Source organism: Cherax quadricarinatus, chromosome 84, assembly GCF_038502225.1.
Source record: "Cherax quadricarinatus isolate ZL_2023a chromosome 84, ASM3850222v1, whole genome shotgun sequence".
In the NCBI taxonomy this organism is placed as follows: Eukaryota; Metazoa; Arthropoda; class Malacostraca; order Decapoda; family Parastacidae; genus Cherax; species Cherax quadricarinatus.
The window spans coordinates 15450624-15474619 of NC_091375.1; the positions used below are offsets into that span (position 1 = coordinate 15450624).

Genomic DNA, 23996 nt, shown 5'->3' on the forward strand with positions numbered 1-23996 from the left:
ACTGACGTGCACACTACCAGGCTGACGTGCACACTACCAGACTGACGTGCACACTACCAGGCTGACGTGCACACTACCAGGCTGACGTGCACACTACCAGGCTGACGTGCACACTACCAGACTGACGTACACACTACCAGACTGACGTGCACACTACCAGGCTGACGTACACACTACCAGACTGACGTGCACACTACCAGGCTGACGTGCACACTACCAGACTGACGTGCACACTACCAGGCTGACGTGCACACTACCAGGCTGACGTACACACTACCAGGCTGACGTACACACTACCAGGCTGACGTACACACTACCAGGCTGACGTACACAACACTACACACTACCAGGCTGACGTACACACTACCAGGCTGACGTACACAACACTACACACTACCAGGCTGACGTACACACTACCAGGCTGACGTACACAACACTACACACTACATACACTCATTCCTGACCATCTATCACAGATATATATGTGTATATATATACACAGGCAGGTGTGTATGTCTGTATATTTACCGAGAAGTTCACATTACTCAGTATATATATATATATATATATATATATATATATATATAGTGGATTATCTAGTGAGAAGGACCTCAAAGTGAGGTCTCCCCTGACACTGAGTATAGTCAGCGCTTTCGTGGGGTATTTTCCTCACACCTTCAGAGGATTTAAGAGAGGGGATGGGGAGAGGGGGAGGGAAATGGTGGAATGGAGGGGGGAAGGGGCAGGGGAGGGGTTGGGGAAGGGGTAAAGGTGGGGGAGGGGAGGGGGTAAAGGGTTGTCGCTACTCCCACAGGAAAAACAATGTCCAGACCTCCTCAACAACCCCACCTCAGCACCACCTCAACAACCCCACCTCAGCACCACCTCAACAACCCCACCTCAGCACCACCTCAACAACCCCACCTCAGCACCACCTCAACAACCCCACCTCAGCACCACCTCAACAACCCCACCTCAGCACCACCTCAACAACCCCACCTCAGCACCACCTCAACAACCCCACCTCAGCACCACCTCAACAACCCCACCTCAGCACCACCTCAACAACCCCACCTCAGCACCACCTCAACAACCCCACCTCAGCACTACCTCAACAACCCCTCCTCAGCACCACCTCAACAACCCCACCTCAGCACCACCTCAACAACCCCTCTTCAGCACCACCTCAACAACCCCTCCTCAGCACCACCTCAACAACCCCTCCTCAGCACCACCTCAACAACCCCTCCTCAGCACCACCTCAACAACCCCTCCTCAGCACCACCTCAATAACCCTTCCTCAGCACCACCTCAACAACCCATCCTCAGCACCACCTCAACAACCCCTCCTCAGCACCTTCTCAACAACCCCACCTCAGCACCACCTCAACAACCCCACCTCAGCACCACCTCAACAACCCCTCCTCAGCACCACCTCAACAACCCCTCCTCAACAACCCCTCCTCAGCACCACCTCAACAACCCCTCCTCAGCACCACCTCAACAACCCCTCCTCAGCACCACCTCAACAACCCCTCCTCAGCACCACCTCAACAACCCCTCCTCAGCACCACCTCAACAACCCCTCCTCAGCACCACCTCAACAACCCCTCCTCAGCACCACCTCAACAACCCCTCCTCAGCACCACCTCAACAACCCCTCCTCAGCACCACCTCAACAACCCCTCCTCAGCACCACCTCAATAACCCTTCCTCAGCACCACCTCAACAACCCATCCTCAGCACCACCTCAACAACCCCTCCTCAGCACCTTCTCAACAACCCCACCTCAGCACCACCTCAACAACCCCCCCTCAGCACCACCTCAACAACCCCACCTCAGCACCACCTCAACAACCCCACCTCAGCACCACCTCAACAACCCCACCTCAGCACCACCTCAACAACCCCACCTCAGCACCACCTCAACAACCCCACCTCAGCACCACCTCAACAACCCCACCTCAGCACCACCTCAACAACCCCACCTCAGCACCACCTCAACAACCCCCCCTCAGCACCACCTCAACAACCCCACCTCAGCACCACCTCAACAACCCCACCTCAGCACCACCTCAACAACCCCACCTCAACAACCCCACCTCAGCACCACCTCAACAACCCCACCTCAGCACCACCTCAACAACCCCACCTCAGCACTACCTTCACCCTTGTTATTATTATTATTATTATTATTATTATTATTATTATTATTATTATTATTATTATTATTATTATTATTATTATTATTATTAATTATTATTATTATTATTATTATTATTATTATTATTATTATTATTATTATTATTATTATTATTATTATTATTATTATTATTATTATTATTATTATTATTATTATTATTAATAATTATTATTATTATTATTATTATTATTATTATTATTATTATTATTATTATTATTAATTATTATTATTATTATTATTATTATTATTATTATTATTATTATTATTATTATTATTATTATTATTATTATTATTATTATTATTATTATTAATATTATTATTATTACTATCACTGTTATTGTTGTTGTTAATACTATCATTATTATTATTATTATTATCATTGCTACTACTAGTACCTCTGCTATTATCATTATTATTATCATTATTATTATTACAATTTATACTACTACTATTATGATAATTATTATTGTTATTGTCATTAATATTATTTCTACTAATTTTACTACTGCTATTATTATTATTATCATTGTTATTATTACTATTATTATTATCATTATTAATACCACTATTGCTACTGATACTATTATTATCATTACCATTATTATTATGATGATGATCATTATTATTATTATTACGCAGGAGGGGGAGAGGTAGTAGGACACTCTTCAAGACTATCATAGTCCTGGTAGTTACAACCCAGGCAGACACTCTTCAAGACTATCATAGTCCTGGTAGTTACAACCCAGGCAGACACTCTTCAAGACTATCATAGTCCTGGTAGTTACAACCCAGGCAGACACTCTTCAAGACTATCATAGTCCTGGTAGTTACAACCCAGGCAGACACTCTTCAAGACTATCATAGTCCTGGTAGTTACAACCCAGGCAGACACTCTTCAAGACTATCATAGTCCTGGTAGTTACAACCCAGGCAGACACTCTTCAAGACTATCATAGTCCTGGTAGTTACAACCCAGGCAGACACTCTTCAAGACTATCATAGTCCTGGTAGTTACAACCCAGGCAGACACTCTTCAAGACTATCATAGTCCTGGTAGTTACAACCCAGGCAGACACTCTTCAAGACTATCATAGTCCTGGTAGTTACAACCCAGGCAGACACTCTTCAAGACTATCATAGTCCTGGTAGTTACAACCCAGGCAGACACTCTTCAAGACTATCATAGTCCTGGTAGTTACAACCCAGGCAGACACTCTTCAAGACTATCATAGTCCTGGTAGTTACAACCCAGGCAGACACTCTTCAAGACTATCATAGTCCTGGTAGTTACAACCCAGGCAGACACTCTTCAAGACTATCATAGTCCTGGTAGTTACAACCCAGGCAGACACTCTTCAAGACTATCATAGTCCTGGTAGTTACAACCCAGGCAGACACTCTTCAAGACTATCATAGTCCTGGTAGTTACAACCCAGGCAGACACTCTTCAAGACTATCATAGTCCTGGTAGTTACAACCCAGGCAGACACTCTTCAAGACTATCATAGTCCTGGTAGTTACAACCCAGGCAGACACTCTTCAAGACTATCATAGTCCTGGTAGTTACAACCCAGGCAGACACTCTTCAAGACTATCATAGTCCTGGTAGTTACAACCCAGGCAGACACTCTTCAAGACTATCATAGTCCTGGTAGTTACAACCCAGGCAGACACTCTTCAAGACTATCATAGTCCTGGTAGTTACAACCCAGGCAGACACTCTTCAAGACTATCATAGTCCTGGTAGTTACAACCCAGGCAGACACTCTTCAAGACTATCATAGTCCTGGTAGTTACAACCCAGGCAGACACTCTTCAAGACTATCATAGTCCTGGTAGTTACAACCCAGGCAGACACTCTTCAAGACTATCATAGTCCTGGTAGTTACAACCCAGGCAGACACTCTTCAAGACTATCATAGTCCTGGTAGTTACAACCCAGGCAGACACTCTTCAAGACTATCATAGTCCTGGTAGTTACAACCCAGGCAGACACTCTTCAAGACTATCATAGTCCTGGTAGTTACAACCCAGGCAGACACTCTTCAAGACTATCATAGTCCTGGTAGTTACAACCCAGGCAGACACTCTTCAAGACTATCATAGTCCTGGTAGTTACAACCCAGGCAGACACTCTTCAAGACTATCATAGTCCTGGTAGTTACAACCCAGGCAGACACTCTTCAAGACTATCATAGTCCTGGTAGTTACAACCCAGGCAGACACTCTTCAAGACTATCATAGTCCTGGTAGTTACAACCCAGGCAGACACTCTTCAAGACTATCATAGTCCTGGTAGTTACAACCCAGGCAGACACTCTTCAAGACTATCATAGTCCTGGTAGTTACAACCCAGGCAGACACTCTTCAAGACTATCATAGTCCTGGTAGTTACAACCCAGGCAGACACTCTTCAAGACTATCATAGTCCTGGTAGTTACAACCCAGGCAGACACTCTTCAAGACTATCATAGTCCTGGTAGTTACAACCCAGGCAGACACTCTTCAAGACTATCATAGTCCTGGTAGTTACAACCCAGGCAGACACTCTTCAAGACTATCATAGTCCTGGTAGTTACAACCCAGGCAGACACTCTTCAAGACTATCATAGTCCTGGTAGTTACAACCCAGGCAGACACTCTTCAAGACTATCATAGTCCTGGTAGTTACAACCCAGGCAGACACTCTTCAAGACTATCATAGTCCTGGTAGTTACAACCCAGGCAGACACTCTTCAAGACTATCATAGTCCTGGTAGTTACAACCCAGGCAGACACTCTTCAAGACTATCATAGTCCTGGTAGTTACAACCCAGGCAGACACTCTTCAAGACTATCATAGTCCTGGTAGTTACAACCCAGGCAGACACTCTTCAAGACTATCATAGTCCTGGTAGTTACAACCCAGGCAGACACTCTTCAAGACTATCATAGTCCTGGTAGTTACAACCCAGGCAGACACTCTTCAAGACTATCATAGTCCTGGTAGTTACAACCCAGGCAGACACTCTTCAAGACTATCATAGTCCTGGTAGTTACAACCCAGGCAGACACTCTTCAAGACTATCATAGTCCTGGTAGTTACAACCCAGGCAGACACTCTTCAAGACTATCATAGTCCTGGTAGTTACAACCCAGGCAGACACTCTTCAAGACTATCATAGTCCTGGTAGTTACAACCCAGGCAGACACTCTTCAAGACTATCATAGTCCTGGTAGTTACAACCCAGGCAGACACTCTTCAAGACTATCATAGTCCTGGTAGTTACAACCCAGGCAGACACTCTTCAAGACTATCATAGTCCTGGTAGTTACAACCCAGGCAGACACTCTTCAAGACTATCATAGTCCTGGTAGTTACAACCCAGGCAGACACTCTTCAAGACTATCATAGTCCTGGTAGTTACAACCCAGGCAGACACTCTTCAAGACTATCATAGTCCTGGTAGTTACAACCCAGGCAGACACTCTTCAAGACTATCATAGTCCTGGTAGTTACAACCCAGGCAGACACTCTTCAAGACTATCATAGTCCTGGTAGTTACAACCCAGGCAGACACTCTTCAAGACTATCATAGTCCTGGTAGTTACAACCCAGGCAGACACTCTTCAAGACTATCATAGTCCTGGTAGTTACAACCCAGGCAGACACTCTTCAAGACTATCATAGTCCTGGTAGTTACAACCCAGGCAGACACTCTTCAAGACTATCATAGTCCTGGTAGTTACAACCCAGGCAGACACTCTTCAAGACTATCATAGTCCTGGTAGTTACAACCCAGGCAGACACTCTTCAAGACTATCATAGTCCTGGTAGTTACAACCCAGGCAGACACTCTTCAAGACTATCATAGTCCTGGTAGTTACAACCCAGGCAGACACTCTTCAAGACTATCATAGTCCTGGTAGTTACAACCCAGGCAGACACTCTTCAAGACTATCATAGTCCTGGTAGTTACAACCCAGGCAGACACTCTTCAAGACTATCATAGTCCTGGTAGTTACAACCCAGGCAGACACTCTTCAAGACTATCATAGTCCTGGTAGTTACAACCCAGGCAGACACTCTTCAAGACTATCATAGTCCTGGTAGTTACAACCCAGGCAGACACTCTTCAAGACTATCATAGTCCTGGTAGTTACAACCCAGGCAGACACTCTTCAAGACTATCATAGTCCTGGTAGTTACAACCCAGGCAGACACTCTTCAAGACTATCATAGTCCTGGTAGTTACAACCCAGGCAGACACTCTTCAAGACTATCATAGTCCTGGTAGTTACAACCCAGGCAGACACTCTTCAAGACTATCATAGTCCTGGTAGTTACAACCCAGGCAGACACTCTTCAAGACTATCATAGTCCTGGTAGTTACAACCCAGGCAGACACTCTTCAAGACTATCATAGTCCTGGTAGTTACAACCCAGGCAGACACTCTTCAAGACTATCATAGTCCTGGTAGTTACAACCCAGGCAGACACTCTTCAAGACTATCATAGTCCTGGTAGTTACAACCCAGGCAGACACTCTTCAAGACTATCATAGTCCTGGTAGTTACAACCCAGGCAGACACTCTTCAAGACTATCATAGTCCTGGTAGTTACAACCCAGGCAGACACTCTTCAAGACTATCATAGTCCTGGTAGTTACAACCCAGGCAGACACTCTTCAAGACTATCATAGTCCTGGTAGTTACAACCCAGGCAGACACTCTTCAAGACTATCATAGTCCTGGTAGTTACAACCCAGGCAGCAAGACTATCATAGTCCTGGTAGTTACAACCCAGGCAGACACTCTTCAAGACTATCATAGTCCTGGTAGTTACAACCCAGGCAGACACTCTTCAAGACTATCATAGTCCTGGTAGTTACAACCCAGGCAGACACTCTTCAAGACTATCATAGTCCTGGTAGTTACAACCCAGGCAGACACTCTTCAAGACTATCATAGTCCTGGTAGTTACAACCCAGGCAGACACTCTTCAAGACTATCATAGTCCTGGTAGTTACAACCCAGGCAGACACTCTTCAAGACTATCATAGTCCTGGTAGTTACAACCCAGGCAGACACTCTTCAAGACTATCATAGTCCTGGTAGTTACAACCCAGGCAGACACTCTTCAAGACTATCATAGTCCTGGTAGTTACAACCCAGGCAGACACTCTTCAAGACTATCATAGTCCTGGTAGTTACAACCCAGGCAGACACTCTTCAAGACTATCATAGTCCTGGTAGTTACAACCCAGGCAGACACTCTTCAAGACTATCATAGTCCTGGTAGTTACAACCCAGGCAGACACTCTTCAAGACTATCATAGTCCTGGTAGTTACAACCCAGGCAGACACTCTTCAAGACTATCATAGTCCTGGTAGTTACAACCCAGGCAGACACTCTTCAAGACTATCATAGTCCTGGTAGTTACAACCCAGGCAGACACTCTTCAAGACTATCATAGTCCTGGTAGTTACAACCCAGGCAGACACTCTTCAAGACTATCATAGTCCTGGTAGTTACAACCCAGGCAGACACTCTTCAAGACTATCATAGTCCTGGTAGTTACAACCCAGGCAGACACTCTTCAAGACTATCATAGTCCTGGTAGTTACAACCCAGGCAGACACTCTTCAAGACTATCATAGTCCTGGTAGTTACAACCCAGGCAGACACTCTTCAAGACTATCATAGTCCTGGTAGTTACAACCCAGGCAGACACTCTTCAAGACTATCATAGTCCTGGTAGTTACAACCCAGGCAGACACTCTTCAAGACTATCATAGTCCTGGTAGTTACAACCCAGGCAGACACTCTTCAAGACTATCATAGTCCTGGTAGTTACAACCCAGGCAGACACTCTTCAAGACTATCATAGTCCTGGTAGTTACAACCCAGGCAGACACTCTTCAAGACTATCATAGTCCTGGTAGTTACAACCCAGGCAGACACTCTTCAAGACTATCATAGTCCTGGTAGTTACAACCCAGGCAGACACTCTTCAAGACTATCATAGTCCTGGTAGTTACAACCCAGGCAGACACTCTTCAAGACTATCATAGTCCTGGTAGTTACAACCCAGGCAGACACTCTTCAAGACTATCATAGTCCTGGTAGTTACAACCCAGGCAGACACTCTTCAAGACTATCATAGTCCTGGTAGTTACAACCCAGGCAGACACTCTTCAAGACTATCATAGTCCTGGTAGTTACAACCCAGGCAGACACTCTTCAAGACTATCATAGTCCTGGTAGTTACAACCCAGGCAGACACTCTTCAAGACTATCATAGTCCTGGTAGTTACAACCCAGGCAGACACTCTTCAAGACTATCATAGTCCTGGTAGTTACAACCCAGGCAGACACTCTTCAAGACTATCATAGTCCTGGTAGTTACAACCCAGGCAGACACTCTTCAAGACTATCATAGTCCTGGTAGTTACAACCCAGGCAGACACTCTTCAAGACTATCATAGTCCTGGTAGTTACAACCCAGGCAGACACTCTTCAAGACTATCATAGTCCTGGTAGTTACAACCCAGGCAGACACTCTTCAAGACTATCATAGTCCTGGTAGTTACAACCCAGGCAGACACTCTTCAAGACTATCATAGTCCTGGTAGTTACAACCCAGGCAGACACTCTTCAAGACTATCATAGTCCTGGTAGTTACAACCCAGGCAGACACTCTTCAAGACTATCATAGTCCTGGTAGTTACAACCCAGGCAGACACTCTTCAAGACTATCATAGTCCTGGTAGTTACAACCCAGGCAGACACTCTTCAAGACTATCATAGTCCTGGTAGTTACAACCCAGGCAGACACTCTTCAAGACTATCATAGTCCTGGTAGTTACAACCCAGGCAGACACTCTTCAAGACTATCATAGTCCTGGTAGTTACAACCCAGGCAGACACTCTTCAAGACTATCATAGTCCTGGTAGTTACAACCCAGGCAGACACTCTTCAAGACTATCATAGTCCTGGTAGTTACAACCCAGGCAGACACTCTTCAAGACTATCATAGTCCTGGTAGTTACAACCCAGGCAGACACTCTTCAAGACTATCATAGTCCTGGTAGTTACAACCCAGGCAGACACTCTTCAAGACTATCATAGTCCTGGTAGTTACAACCCAGGCAGACACTCTTCAAGACTATCATAGTCCTGGTAGTTACAACCCAGGCAGACACTCTTCAAGACTATCATAGTCCTGGTAGTTACAACCCAGGCAGACACTCTTCAAGACTATCATAGTCCTGGTAGTTACAACCCAGGCAGACACTCTTCAAGACTATCATAGTCCTGGTAGTTACAACCCAGGCAGACACTCTTCAAGACTATCATAGTCCTGGTAGTTACAACCCAGGCAGACACTCTTCAAGACTATCATACTGGTAGTTACAACCCAGGCAGACATCAAGACTATCATAGTCCTGGTAGTTACAACCCAGGCAGACACTCTTCAAGACTATCATAGTCCTGGTAGTTACAACCCAGGCAGACACTCTTCAAGACTATCATAGTCCTGGTAGTTACAACCCAGGCAGACACTCTTCAAGACTATCATAGTCCTGGTAGTTACAACCCAGGCAGACACTCTTCAAGACTATCATAGTCCTGGTAGTTACAACCCAGGCAGACACTCTTCAAGACTATCATAGTCCTGGTAGTTACAACCCAGGCAGACACTCTTCAAGACTATCATAGTCCTGGTAGTTACAACCCAGGCAGACACTCTTCAAGACTATCATAGTCCTGGTAGTTACAACCCAGGCAGACACTCTTCAAGACTATCATAGTCCTGGTAGTTACAACCCAGGCAGACACTCTTCAAGACTATCATAGTCCTGGTAGTTACAACCCAGGCAGACACTCTTCAAGACTATCATAGTCCTGGTAGTTACAACCCAGGCAGACACTCTTCAAGACTATCATAGTCCTGGTAGTTACAACCCAGGCAGACACTCTTCAAGACTATCATAGTCCTGGTAGTTACAACCCAGGCAGACACTCTTCAAGACTATCATAGTCCTGGTAGTTACAACCCAGGCAGACACTCTTCAAGACTATCATAGTCCTGGTAGTTACAACCCAGGCAGACACTCTTCAAGACTATCATAGTCCTGGTAGTTACAACCCAGGCAGACACTCTTCAAGACTATCATAGTCCTGGTAGTTACAACCCAGGCAGACACTCTTCAAGACTATCATAGTCCTGGTAGTTACAACCCAGGCAGACACTCTTCAAGACTATCATAGTCCTGGTAGTTACAACCCAGGCAGACACTCTTCAAGACTATCATAGTCCTGGTAGTTACAACCCAGGCAGACACTCTTCAAGACTATCATAGTCCTGGTAGTTACAACCCAGGCAGACACTCTTCAAGACTATCATAGTCCTGGTAGTTACAACCCAGGCAGACACTCTTCAAGACTATCATAGTCCTGGTAGTTACAACCCAGGCAGACACTCTTCAAGACTATCATAGTCCTGGTAGTTACAACCCAGGCAGACACTCTTCAAGACTATCATAGTCCTGGTAGTTACAACCCAGGCAGACACTCTTCAAGACTATCATAGTCCTGGTAGTTACAACCCAGGCAGACACTCTTCAAGACTATCATAGTCCTGGTAGTTACAACCCAGGCAGACACTCTTCAAGACTATCATAGTCCTGGTAGTTACAACCCAGGCAGACACTCTTCAAGACTATCATAGTCCTGGTAGTTACAACCCAGGCAGACACTCTTCAAGACTATCATAGTCCTGGTAGTTACAACCCAGGCAGACACTCTTCAAGACTATCATAGTCCTGGTAGTTACAACCCAGGCAGACACTCTTCAAGACTATCATAGTCCTGGTAGTTACAACCCAGGCAGACACTCTTCAAGACTATCATAGTCCTGGTAGTTACAACCCAGGCAGACACTCTTCAAGACTATCATAGTCCTGGTAGTTACAACCCAGGCAGACACTCTTCAAGACTATCATAGTCCTGGTAGTTACAACCCAGGCAGACACTCTTCAAGACTATCATAGTCCTGGTAGTTACAACCCAGGCAGACACTCTTCAAGACTATCATAGTCCTGGTAGTTACAACCCAGGCAGACACTCTTCAAGACTATCATAGTCCTGGTAGTTACAACCCAGGCAGACACTCTTCAAGACTATCATAGTCCTGGTAGTTACAACCCAGGCAGACACTCTTCAAGACTATCATAGTCCTGGTAGTTACCTCAAGAACCCAGGCAGACACTCCTCAAGACTATCATAGTCCTGGTAGTTACAACCCAGGGAGACACTCTTCAAGACTATCATAGTCCTGGTAGTTACAACCCAGGCAGACACTCTTCAAGACTATCATAGTCCTGGTAGTTACAACCCAGGCAGACACTCTTCAAGACTATCATAGTCCTGGTAGTTACAACCCAGGCAGACACTCCTCAAGACTATCATAGTCCTGGTAGTTACAACCCAGGCAGACACTCCTCAAGACTATCATAGTCCTGGTAGTTACAACCCAGGCAGACACTCTTCAAGACTATCATAGTCCTGGTAGTTACAACCCAGGCAGACACTCTTCAAGACTATCATAGTCCTGGTAGTTACAACCCAGGCAGACACTCTTCAAGACTATCATAGTCCTGGTAGTTACAACCCAGGCAGACACTCTTCAAGACTATCATAGTCCTGGTAGTTACAACCCAGGCAGACACTCTTCAAGACTATCATAGTCCTGGTAGTTACAACCCAGGCAGACACTCTTCAAGACTATCATAGTCCTGGTAGTTACAACCCAGGCAGACACTCTTCAAGACTATCATAGTCCTGGTAGTTACAACCCAGGCAGACACTCTTCAAGACTATCATAGTCCTGGTAGTTACAACCCAGGCAGACACTCTTCAAGACTATCATAGTCCTGGTAGTTACAACCCAGGCAGACACTCTTCAAGACTATCATAGTCCTGGTAGTTACAACCCAGGCAGACACTCTTCAAGACTATCATAGTCCTGGTAGTTACAACCCAGGCAGACACTCTTCAAGACTATCATAGTCCTGGTAGTTACAACCCAGGCAGACACTCTTCAAGACTATCATAGTCCTGGTAGTTACAACCCAGGCAGACACTCTTCAAGACTATCATAGTCCTGGTAGTTACAACCCAGGCAGACACTCTTCAAGACTATCATAGTCCTGGTAGTTACAACCCAGGCAGACACTCTTCAAGACTATCATAGTCCTGGTAGTTACAACCCAGGCAGCCTCATTATAGGCCTAGGCGCGAATATCACAAATTCAGCCTCTCTCTCTCCCTCGATGATGATAATGATGATGTAGCGGTGTTATAGCATCATCATCTCCCCGCCATGTACACTGTTGTAGCTTGATGCCCCTGCTACCCTGGCGTGGCTGGGTATCATGTACGTCACAGGGTGTACATGAGCATACATGTATACTGACACCAGTGTATTCCTCCAGCCTATGGTGGGTACGGCTACAAGCACCATGACTACAGTCACCAGGCACCAGGTATAGTTATTATCTTGTAGTATACCTCACTACCTTTACCAGGCACCAGGCATAGTTATTATCTTGTAGTATACCTTGTAGTATACCTCACTACCTTTACCAGGCACCAGGTATAGTTATTATCTTGTAGTATACCTTGTAGTATACCTCACTACCTTTACCAGGCACCAGGTATAGTTATTATCTTGTAGTATACCTTGTGGTATACCTCACTACCTTTACCAGGCACCAGGTATAGTTATTATCTTGTAGTATACCTTGTAGTATACCTCACTACCTTTACCAGGCACCAGGTATAGTTATTATCTTGTAGTATACCTTGTGGTATACCTCACTACCTTTACCAGGCACCAGGTATAGTTATTATCTTGTAGTATACCTTGTAGTATACCTCACTACCTTTACCAGGCACCAGGTATAGTTATTATCTTGTAGTATACCTTGTAGTATACCTCACTACCTTTACCAGGCACCAGGTATAGTTATTATCTTGTAGTATACCTTGTAGTATACCTCACTACCCTTTACCAGGCACCAGGTATAGTTATTATCTTGTAGTATACCTTGTAGTATACCTCACTACCCTTTACCAGGCACCAGGTATAGTTATTATCTTGTAGTATACCTCACTACCCTTTACCAGGCACCAGGTATAGTTATTATCTTGTAGTATACCTTGTAGTATACCACACTACCTTTACCAGGCACCAGGTATAGTTATTATCTTGTAGTATACCTTGTTGTATACCTCACTATCTTTACCAGGCACGAGGTACAGTTATTACCTTGTAGTATACCTTGTGGTATACTTCACTATCTTTACCAGGCACGAGGTACAATTATTACCTTGTAGTATACCTTGTGGTATACTTCACTATCTTTACCAGGCACCAGGTACAGTTATTACCTTGTAGTATACCTTGTAGTATACTTCACTATCTTTACCAGGCACCAGGTATAGTTATTACCTTGTAGTATACCTTGTGGTATACCTCACTATTTTTACCAGGTATAGTTATTACCTTGTAGTATACCTTGTGGTATACCTCACTATTTTTACCAGGCACCAGGTACAGTTATTACCTTGTAGTATACCTTGTGGTATACCTCACTATCTGTACCAGGCACCAGGTACAGTTATTACCAGGCACCAGGTACAGTTATTACCTTGTAGTATACCTTGTAGTATACCTCACTATTTTTACCAGGAACCAGGTACAGTTATTACCTTGTAGTATACCTTGTAGTATACCTCACTATTTTTACCAGGCACCAGGTACAGTTATTACCTTGTAGTATACCTCACTATTTTTACCAGGCACCAGGTACAGTTATTACCTTGTAGTATACCTCACTATTTTTACCAGGCACCAGGTACAGTTATTACCTTGTAGTATACCTTGTAGTATACAGTGGACCCTCAACCAACGGCATTAATCCGTTCCAGAGAGCTTGCCGTTGGTCGAAATTGCCGTTGATCGAGTGAATTTTCCCCATAAGAAATAATGGAAATAGAATTAATCCGTTCCTGACACCCCAAAGTCCGAAAAAAAAATTACATGAAATATATATCTCTTTATACGGAAAGGAATGGGACATGCAAAATAAACAATAATTAAATGCCACTTACCTTTATTGTGGAGTTGTTGATGAGTGATATGCCAGCAACAGGGAAATTCAGAATTGTCTCTTGCTTGGAAGGAGAATCTCCTTCCAGAAGGACTTCATTTCCATCATAATTCTCACCCTTTTAAACACAGGTTTGGCACTAGTAGCTTTCTTGGGACCTATGGTGGCTTATTTAGTGGTTACAAGCACTATAAATAGTGGAATTATCCAAAATATATGGGAGGCACACGTGGAAACCGAGCTTGTAAACAATGGCACACTGACTCTTGGAGTGGTTGGGCCCGCTCAGGCCGCGCTCTGGGCACATCAACACGTTCCAGACAAACGTTGTTAGTTAAGTTTTTCCCTGTTGGTTAAGGCATTTTTTCTATGGCAAAAAGCGCCGTTAGACAAAATTGCCGTTACTTAATGCTGCCATTAGTTGAGGGTCAACTGTACCTCACTACCTTTACCAGGCACCAGGTACAGTTATTACCTTGTAGTATACCTCACTATCTTTACCAGGCACCAGGCACAGTTATTACCTTGTAGTATACCTTGTGGTATACTTCACTGTCTTTACCAGGCATCAGGTACAGTTATTACCTTGTATTATACCTCATTATTTTTACCAGGCACCAGGTACAGTTATTACCTTGTAGTATACTTTGTAGTATGCCTCACTATCTTTACCAGGCACCAGGTACAGTTATTACCTTGTAGTATGCCTCACTATCTTTACCAGGCACCAGGTACAGTTATTACCTTGTAGTATACTTTGTAGTATGCCTCACTATCTTTACCAGGCACCAGGTACAGTTATTACCTTGTAGTATGCCTCACTATCTTTACCAGGCACCAGGTACAGTTATTACCTTGTAGTATACTTTGTAGTATGCCTCACTATCTTTACCAGGCACCAGGTACAGTTATTACCTTGTAGTATGCCTCACTATCTTTACCAGGCACCAGGTACAGTTATTACCTTGTAGTATACCTCACTATCTTTACCAGGTACCAGTACTCCCTGCCATTCTATTCCTCATCCTTATATCTGACATAGACAGAGATATAAGCCATAGCTCTGTGTCTTCCTTTGTGGATGACACCCGGATCACCATGGCAGTGACCTCTATCGAAGACACTGCGAGACTCCAAGCGGACATCAAACAAATCCTCAAATGGGCCACTCAAAACAATATGAAGTTCAATGAAGAGAAATTTTAACTACTGAGTCATGGAAAACTTGAGGAACTTAAAACTGTATCATGGTTTACAACAAATTCTAAGTTTATAATAGAGTGAGAAAGTAATGTGAAGGACCTGGGAGTGATAATGTCAGAGGATCTCATCTTCAAAGACCACAACAATGTATCTACCACGTCTGCTAGAAAAATGATAGGATGTATAATGAGAACCTTCAAAACTAGGGACATTAAGCCCATGATGATTCTCTTCAAATTGCTTGTTCTCTCTTGGCTGGAATACTGCTGTTCACTAACTGCCCCCTTCAAGACAGGCGAAATTGCTGACCTGAAGAGTTTACAAATAACTTTCACAGCACACTTAAGTACGATAAAGCACCTAAATTACTGGGAACGGTCGAAGGCCCTTGATTTGTAATCCCAGTACACAGGCGAGAGAGATACATGATAATATACACTTGGAAAATCCTAGAGGGATTAGTGCTAAACTTGCACACGAAAATCACTCCCTATGAAAGCAGAAGACTCGGCAAGAGATGTAACATTCCCTCAATGAAAAGCAGGGGCGCCACGAGTGCACTGAGAGACAACACAATAAGTGTCTGGGGCCCAAGACTGTTCAACTGCCTCCTAGCATACATAAGATAAGATAAGATTTCGTTCGGATTTTTAACCCCGGAGGGTTAGCCACTCAGGATAACCCAAGAAAGTCAGTGCGTCATCGAGGACTGTCTAACTTATTTCCATTGGGGTCCTTAATCTTGTCCCCCAGGATGCGACCCGCACCAGTCGACTAACACCCAGGTACCTATTTGCTGCTAGGCGAACAGGACAACAGGTGTAAGGAAACGTGTCGAAATGTTTCCACCCGCCGGGAATCGAACCCGGGCCCTCCGTGTGTGAAGCGGGAGCTTTAGCCACCAGGCCAATAGACCCCTGGCTGGATTACCAATAGACCCCTGGCTGTCTTTAAGACTCCTGGCTGTCTTCAAGACTCCTGGCTGTCTTCAAGACACCTGGCTGTCTTCAAGACACCTGGCTGTCTTCAAGACACCTGGCTGTCTTCAAGACACCTGGCTGTCTTCAAGACTCCTGGCTGTCTTCAAGACTCCTGGCTGTCTTCAAGACACCTGGTTGTCTTCAAGACACCTGGCTGTCTTCAAGACACCTGGCTGTCTTCAAGACACCTGGCTGTCTTCAAGACCCCTGGTTGTCTTCAAGACCCCTGGCTGTCTTCAAGACCCCTGGTTGTCTTCAAGACACCTGGTTGTCTTCAAGACCCCTGGCTGTCTTCAAGACCCCTGGTTGTCTTCAAGACACCTGGTTGTCTTCAAGACACCTGGCTGTCTTCAAGACCCCTGGCTGTCTTCAAGACCCCTGGTTGTCTTCAAGACCCCTGGTTGTCTTCAAGACTCCTGGCTGTCTTCAAGACCCCTGGTTGTCTTCAAGACACCTGGTTGTCTTCAAGACACCCGACTGTCTTCAAGACCCCTGGCTGTCTTCAAGACCCCTGGTTGTCTTCAAGACCCCTGGTTGTCTTCAAGACTCCTGGCTGTCTTCAAGACCCCTGGCTGTCTTCAAGACCCCTGGCTGTCTTCAAGACCCCTGGTTGTCTTCAAGACACCTGGTTGTCTTCAAGACACCTGGTTGTCTTCAAGACCCCTGGTTGTCTTCGAGACCCCTGGTTGTCTTCAAGACCCCTGGTTGTCTTCAAGACCCCTGGCTGTCTTCAAGACCCCTGGTTGTCTTCAAGACCCCTGGTTGTCTTCAAGACTCCTGGCTGTCTTCAAGACCCCTGGCTGTCTTCAAGACCCCTGGTTGTCTTCAAGACCCCTGGTTGTCTTCAAGACACCTGGTTGTCTTCAAGACACCTGGTTGTCTTCAAGACCCCTGGTTGTCTTCAAGACCCCTGGTTGTCTTCAAGACCCCTGGTTGTCTTCAAGACACCTGGTTGTCTTCAAGACACCTGGTTGTCTTCAAGACCCCTGGTTGTCTTCAAGACCCCTGGTTGTCTTCAAGACCCCTGGTTGTCTTCAAGACACCTGGTTGTCTTCAAGACCCCTGGTTGTCTTCAAGACACCTGGTTGTCTTCAAGACACCTGGTTGTCTTCAAGACCCCTGGTTGTCTTCAAGACACCTGGTTGTCTTCAAGACCCCTGGTTGTCTTCAAGACCCCTGGTTGTCTTCAAGACCCCTGGTTGTCTTCAAGACCCCTGGTTGTCTTCAAGACCCCTGGTTGTCTTCAAGACACCTGGTTGTCTTCAAGACCCCTGGCTGTCTTCAAGATTCCTGGTTGCCTTTAAGAAACAGGTTGTCTTCAAGACCCTGGCTGTCTTCAAGATTCCTGGTTGCCTTTAAGAAACCGGTTGTCTTCAAGACCCTAGCTGTCTTCAAGACTCCTGGTTGTCTTTAAGAAACCGGTTGTCTTCAAGACCCCTGGCTGTCTTCAAGACCCATGGCTGTCTTCAAGACCCCTGGTTGTCTTCAAGACCCCTGGCTATCTTCAAGACCCCTGGCTGTCTTCAAGACACCTGGTTGTCTTCAAGACCCCTGACTGTCTTCAAGACCCCTGACTGTCTTCAAGACCCCTGGTTGTCTTCAAGACTCCTGGTTGTCTTCAAGACCCCTGGTTGTCTTCAAGACCCCTGGTTGTCTTCAAGACACCTGATTGTCTTCAAGACCCCTGGCTGTCTTCAAGACCCCTGGTTGTCTTCAAGACCCCTGGCTATCTTCAAGACCCCTGGCTGTCTTCAAGACCCCTGGTTGTCTTCAAGACCCTGGTTGTCTTCAAGACCCCTGGCTGTATTCAAGACCCCTGGCGGTCTTCAAGACCCCCTGGCTGTCTTCAACACCCCTGGTTGTCTTCAAGACCCTGGCTGTCTTCAAGACCCCTGGTTGTCTTCAAGACCCCTGGCCGTCTTCAAGACCCCTGGCTGTCTTCAAGACCCCTGGTAGTCTTCAAGACACCTGGTTGTCTTCAAGACCCCTGGCTGTCTTCAAGACCCCTGGCTGTCTTCAAGACCCCTGGCTGTCTTCAAGACCTCTGGCTGTCTTCAAGACCCCCTGGCTGTCTTCAAGACCCTTGGCTGTCTTCAAGACCCCTGGCTGTCTTCAAGACCCCTGGCTGTCTTCAAGACTCCTGGTTATCTTAAAGACGCCTGGTTATCTTCAAGACCCCTGGTTATCTTCAAGACCCCTAGTTGTCTTCAAGACCCCTGGTTATCTTCAAGACCCCTGGCTATCTTCAAGACCCCTGACTGTCTTGAAGACCCCTGGTTGTCTTCAAGATCCCTGGCTGTCTTCAAGACCCCTGGCTGTCTTCAAGACCCCTGGTTGTCTTCAAGAGCCCTACATGTCTTCAAGACCCCTGGCTGTCTTCAAGACCCCTGGTTGTCTGCAAGACACCTGGTTGTCTTCAAGACCCCTGGCTGTCTTCAAGACCCCTGGTTGTCTTCAAGACCCCTGGCTGTCTTCAAGACCCCTGGCTGTCTTCAAGACCCAAGGTTGTCTTCAAGACTCCTGGCTGTCTTCAAGACCCCTGGCTGTCTTCAAGACTCCTGGCTGTCTTCAAGACTCCTGGTTGTCTTCAAGACCCCTGGTTGTCTTCAAGACTCCTGGTTGTCTTCAAGACTCCTGGTTGTCTTCAAGACCCCTGGTTGTCTTCAAGACCCCTGGTTGTCTTCAAGACCCCTGGCTGTCTTCAAGACCCCTGGTTGTCTTCAAGACCCCTGGTTGTCTTCAAGACCCCTGGCTGTCTTCAAGACCCCTGGCTGTCTTCAAGACCCCTGGCTGTCTTCAAGACCCCTGGTTGTCTTCAAGACACCTGGTTGTCTTCAAGACCCCTGGCTGTCTTCAAGACTCCTGACTGTCTTCAAGACTCCTGGTTGTCTTCAAGATTCCTGACTGTCTTCAAGACTCCTGGTTGTCTTCAAGACTCCTGACTGTCTTCAAAACCCCTGGTTGTCTTCAAGACCCCTGGCTGTCTTCAAGACCCCTGGCTGTCTTCAAGACCCCTGGCTGTCTTCAAGACCCCTGGTTGTCTTCAAGACCCCTGGCTGTCTTCAAGACCCCTGGTTGTCTTCAAGAGCGAGCTTGACAGACACCTCAAGTCAGTACCAGACCAGCCGGGTCTGCTTTTCTCTGTTTTTCTGTGTTATTCTCTGTTTTTCTGTGTTATTCTCTGTTTTTCTGTGTTATTCTCTGTTTTTCTGTGTTATTCTCTGTTTTTCTGTGTTATTCTCTGTTTTTCTGTGTTATTCTCTGTTTTTCTGTGTTATTCTCTGTTTTTCTGTGTTATTCTCTGTTTTTCTGTGTTATTCTCTGTTTTTCTGTGTTATTCTCTGTTTTTCTGTGTTATTCTCTGTTTTTCTGTGTTATTCTCTGTTTTTCTGTGTTATTCTCTGTTTTTCTGTGTTATTCTCTGCTTTTCTCTGTTATTCTCTGTTTTTCTCTGTTATTCTCTGTTTTTTTCTGTTATTCTCTGTTTTTCTCAGTTATTCTCTGTTTTTCTGTGTTATTCTCTGTTTTTCTGTGTTATTCTCTGTTTTTCTGTGTTATTCTCTGTTTTTCTGTGTTATTCTCTGTTTTTCTCTGTTATTCTCTGTTTTTCTGTTATTTCTTGTTTTTTCTGTTATTCTCTGCTTTTCTCTGTTATTCTGTTTTTCTGGTTATTCTCTGTTTTTCTGTTATTCTCTGTTTTTCTGTTATTCTCTGCTTTCTGTTATTCTCTGTTTTTCTCTGTTATTCTCCTGTTTTTCTGCTATTCTCTGGCTTTTCTCTGTTATTCTCTGGTTTTCCTGTTATCTTCTGTTTTTCTCTGTTATTCCTCTGTTTTTCTGTTATCTTCCCGCTTTTCTCTGGTTATTCTCTGCCTTTCTCATTCTCGTTTTCGTTATTCTCTGCTTCTTTCTCTGTTATTCTCTGTTTTTCTCTGTTATTCTCTGTTTTTCTCTGTTATTCTCTGTTTTTCTCTGTTATTCTCTGTTTTTCTCTGTTATTCTCTGTTTTTCTCTGTTATTCTCTGTTTTTTTCTGTTATTCTCTGCTTTTCTCTGTTATTCTCTGTTTTTCTCTGTTATTCTCTGTTTTTCTCTGTTATTCTCTGTTTTTCTCTGTTATTCTCTGCTTTTCTCTGTTATTCTCTGTTTTTCTCTGTTATTCTCTGTTTTTCTCTGTTATTCTCTGCTTTTCTCTGTTATTCTCTGTTTTTCTCTGTTATTCTCTGTTTTTCTCTGTTATTCTCTGTTTTTCTCTGTTATTCTCTGTTTTTCTCTGTTATTCTCTGTTTTTCTCTGTTATTCTCTGTTTTTCTCTGTTATTCTCTGCTTTTCTCTGTTATTCTCTGTTTTTCTCTGTTATTCTCTGTTTTTCTCTGTTATTCTCTGTTTTTCTCTGTTATTCTCTGCTTTTCTCTGTTATTCTCTGTTTTTCTCTGTTATTCTCTGTTATTCTCTGCTTTTCTCTGTTATTCTCTGCTTTTCTCTGTTATTCTCTGTTATTCTCTGTTTTTCTCTGTTATTCTCTGCTTTTCTCTGTTATTCTCTGCTTTTCTCTGTTATTCTCTGTTTTTCTCTGTTGTTCTCTGTTTTTCTCTGTTATTCTCTGCTTTTCTCTGTTATTCTCTGTTTTTCTCTGTTATTCTCTGCTTTTCTCTGTTATTCTCTGCTTTTCTCTGTTATTCTCTGCTTTTCTCTGTTATTCTCTGTTATTCTCTGTTTTTCTCTGTTATTCTCTGCTTTTCTCTGTTATTCTCAGTTATTCTCTGCTTTTCTCTGTTATTCTCTGCTTTTCTCTGTTATTCTCTGCTTTTCTCTGTTATTCTCTGTTTCTCTCTGTTTTTCTGTTTTTTCAGTATTTTTATCAATGTTTTTCTTATCATCATCGTCTCTCATTTTAGTGTTTATTTTTATCGGTGTTTTTCTGTTTTATCGTTTTTTTTGTGTTTTTTCTTCTTTTAACCTTAACTACCAGATTTTGTTCTGCTTAACTGTTAGTGTTGGAAATATTGTTTGTTTATCATCTTATTTCTGGGGTCTGTCTGGGGTCTGTCTGGGCTCTGGGGTCTGTCTGGGGTCTGTCTGGGGTCTGTCTGGGCTCTGGGGTCTGTCTGGGGTCTGTCTGGGGTCTGTCTGGGCTCTGGGGTCTGTCTGGGGTCTGTCTGGGGTCTGTCCTGGGCTCTGGGTCTGTTCTGGGGTCTGTCTGGGGTCTGTCTGGGCTCTGGGGTCTGTCTGGGGTCTGTCTGGGGTCTGTCTGGGCTCTGGGGTCTGTCTGGGGTCTGTCTGGGGTCTGTCTGGGGTCTGTCTGGGCTCTGGGGTCTGTCTGGGGTCTGTCTGGGGTCTGCCTGGGGTCTGTCTGGGCTCTGTCTGGGGTCTGTCTGGGCTCTGGGGTCTGTCTGGGGTCTGTCTGGGGTCTGTCTGGGGTCTGTCTGGGGTCTGTCTGGGCTTTGTCTGGGGTCTGTCTGGTGTCTGTCTGGGGTCTGTCTGGGGTCTGTCTGGGGTCTGTCTGGGGTCTGTCTGGGGTCTGGGGTCTGTCTTGGGTCTGTCTGGGCTCTGGAGTCTGTCTGGGGTCTGTCTGGGGTCTGTCTGAGGTCTGTCTGGGGTCTGTCTGGGGTCTGTCTGGGGTCTGTCTGGGCTCTGGGGTCTGTCTGGGGTCTGTCTGGGGTCTGTCTGGGCTCTGGGGTCTGTCTGGGGTCTGTCTGGGCTCCGTCTGGGGTCTGTCTGGGGTCTGTCTGGGGTCTGTCTGGGGTCTGTCTGGGCTTTGTCTGGGGTCTGTCTGGGGTCTGTCTGGGCTTTGTCTGGGGTCTGTCTGGGGTCTGTCTGGGGTCTGTCTGGGGTCTGTCTGGGCTTTGTCTGGGGTCTGTCTGGGGTCTGTCTGGGGTCTGTCTGGGGTCTGTCTGGGGTCTGTCTGGGATCTGTCTGGGATCTGTCTGGGCTCTGGGCTTTGTCTGGGGTCTGTCTGGGGTCTGTCTGGGGTCTGTCTGGGCTCTGGGGTCTGTCTGGGGTCTGTCTGGTGTCTGTCTGGGGTCTGTCTGGGGTCTCTCTGGGGTCTGTCTGGGGTCTGTCTGGGGTCTGTCTGGGGTCTGGGGTCTGTCTGGGGTCTGTCTGGGGTCTGTCTAGGGTCTGTCTGGGGTCTGTCTGGGGTCTGTCTGGGCTCTGTCTGGGGTCTGTCTGGGGTCTGTCTGGGCTCTGTCTGGGCTCTGTCTGGGGTCTGTCTGGGGTCTGTTTGGGATCTGTCTGCTCTCTGTCTGGGCTCTGGGGTCTGTCTGGGCTTTGTCTGGGCTCCGTCTGGGGTCTGTCTGTGGTCTGTCTGGGGTCTGTCTGGGGTCTGTCTGGGGTCTGTCTGGGGTCTGTCTGGGCTTCGTCTGGGCTCTATCTTGGGTCTGTCTGGGCTCCGTCTGGGCTTCGTCTGGGCTCTGTCTGGGGTCTGTCTGGGGTCTGTCTGGGGTCTGTCTGGGCTCTGTCTGGGCTCCGTCTGGGCTCCGTCTGTGCTCCGTCTGGGCTCCCTCTGGGCTCTGTCTGGGCTCTTTCTGGACTCCGTCTGGGCTCTGTCTGGGCTTCGTCTGGGCTCCGTCTGGGCTCCGTCTGGGCTCCGTCTGGGCTCCGTCTGGGCTCCGTCTGGGCTCTGGGCTCCGTCTGGGCTCCGTCTGGGCTCCGTCTGGGCTCCGTCTGGGCTCCGTCTGGGCTCCGTCTTGGCTCCGTCTGGGCTCTTTCTGGACTCCGTCTGGGCTCTGTCTGGGCTCCGTCTGGGCTCTGTCTGGGCTTCGTCTGGGCTCCGTCTGGGCTCCGTCTGGGCTCCGTCTGGGCTCTGTCTGGGCTCTGGGCTCCGCCTTGGCTCCGTCTGGGCTCTGTATGGGCTCCGTCTAGGCTCCGTCTGGGCTCCGTCTGGGCTCCATCTAGGCTCCATCTGGGCTCCGTCTCTCAGTCTTCACTTACCTTCCAGCACAAGAGACTTCATTAACACACCAGCATCATCACTCTCTATTACTGCTGTTCTGTGTCTTACTTTGCCTCCATCTATCTTCCTCTCTCTCTCTCTCTCTCTCTCTCCTTATCTCTTGCTTCCATCTATCTCCCTCTGTACCTCCCTTTCTTGATGCATTCCTCCCATCTATCACCCCTCTATCTCAATATTCATTATCTTCTCCCAGTGAGGCTGGTGGGAGATTTTTACCCTCAACGAGGTTGAAAGTTGAAGATATTTATTTATTAATTAATTTGAACATGATACAGAGAATGATACTCTGTTGTGTTATTACTGAAGTTATTATTGTTGTTGTGGGTTTATAGAGCTGTGTCAGCTATCACCGTATTATTGTTGTTGTGGGTTTATAGAGCTGTGTCAGCTATCACCGTATTATTGTTGTTGTTTATAGATACTTGTCAGCTATCACCGTATTATTGTTGTTGTGGGTTTATAGAGCTGTGTCAGCTATCACCGTATTATTGTTGTTG

The 23996-nt window shown here is 46.0% G+C and overlaps 1 protein-coding gene across 4 annotated transcripts in view; it reads left to right on the forward strand.

Annotated features, from left to right (window-relative positions):
• Positions 1-23996, forward strand: part of LOC128704334 (IDLSRF-like peptide) — a 159247-nt gene that overhangs the window by 72490 nt on the left and 62761 nt on the right. For 2 of the 4 annotated variants that reach the window (XM_070103182.1, XM_070103183.1), the window contains one exon: positions 12684-12734. The exons of the other annotated variants lie outside the window; for them this stretch is intronic. In XM_070103182.1, the coding sequence (XP_069959283.1) occupies positions 12684-12734 (51 nt within the window). The remainder of the gene's footprint in view (positions 1-12683; positions 12735-23996) is intronic. 4 annotated transcript variants of the gene reach the window in all.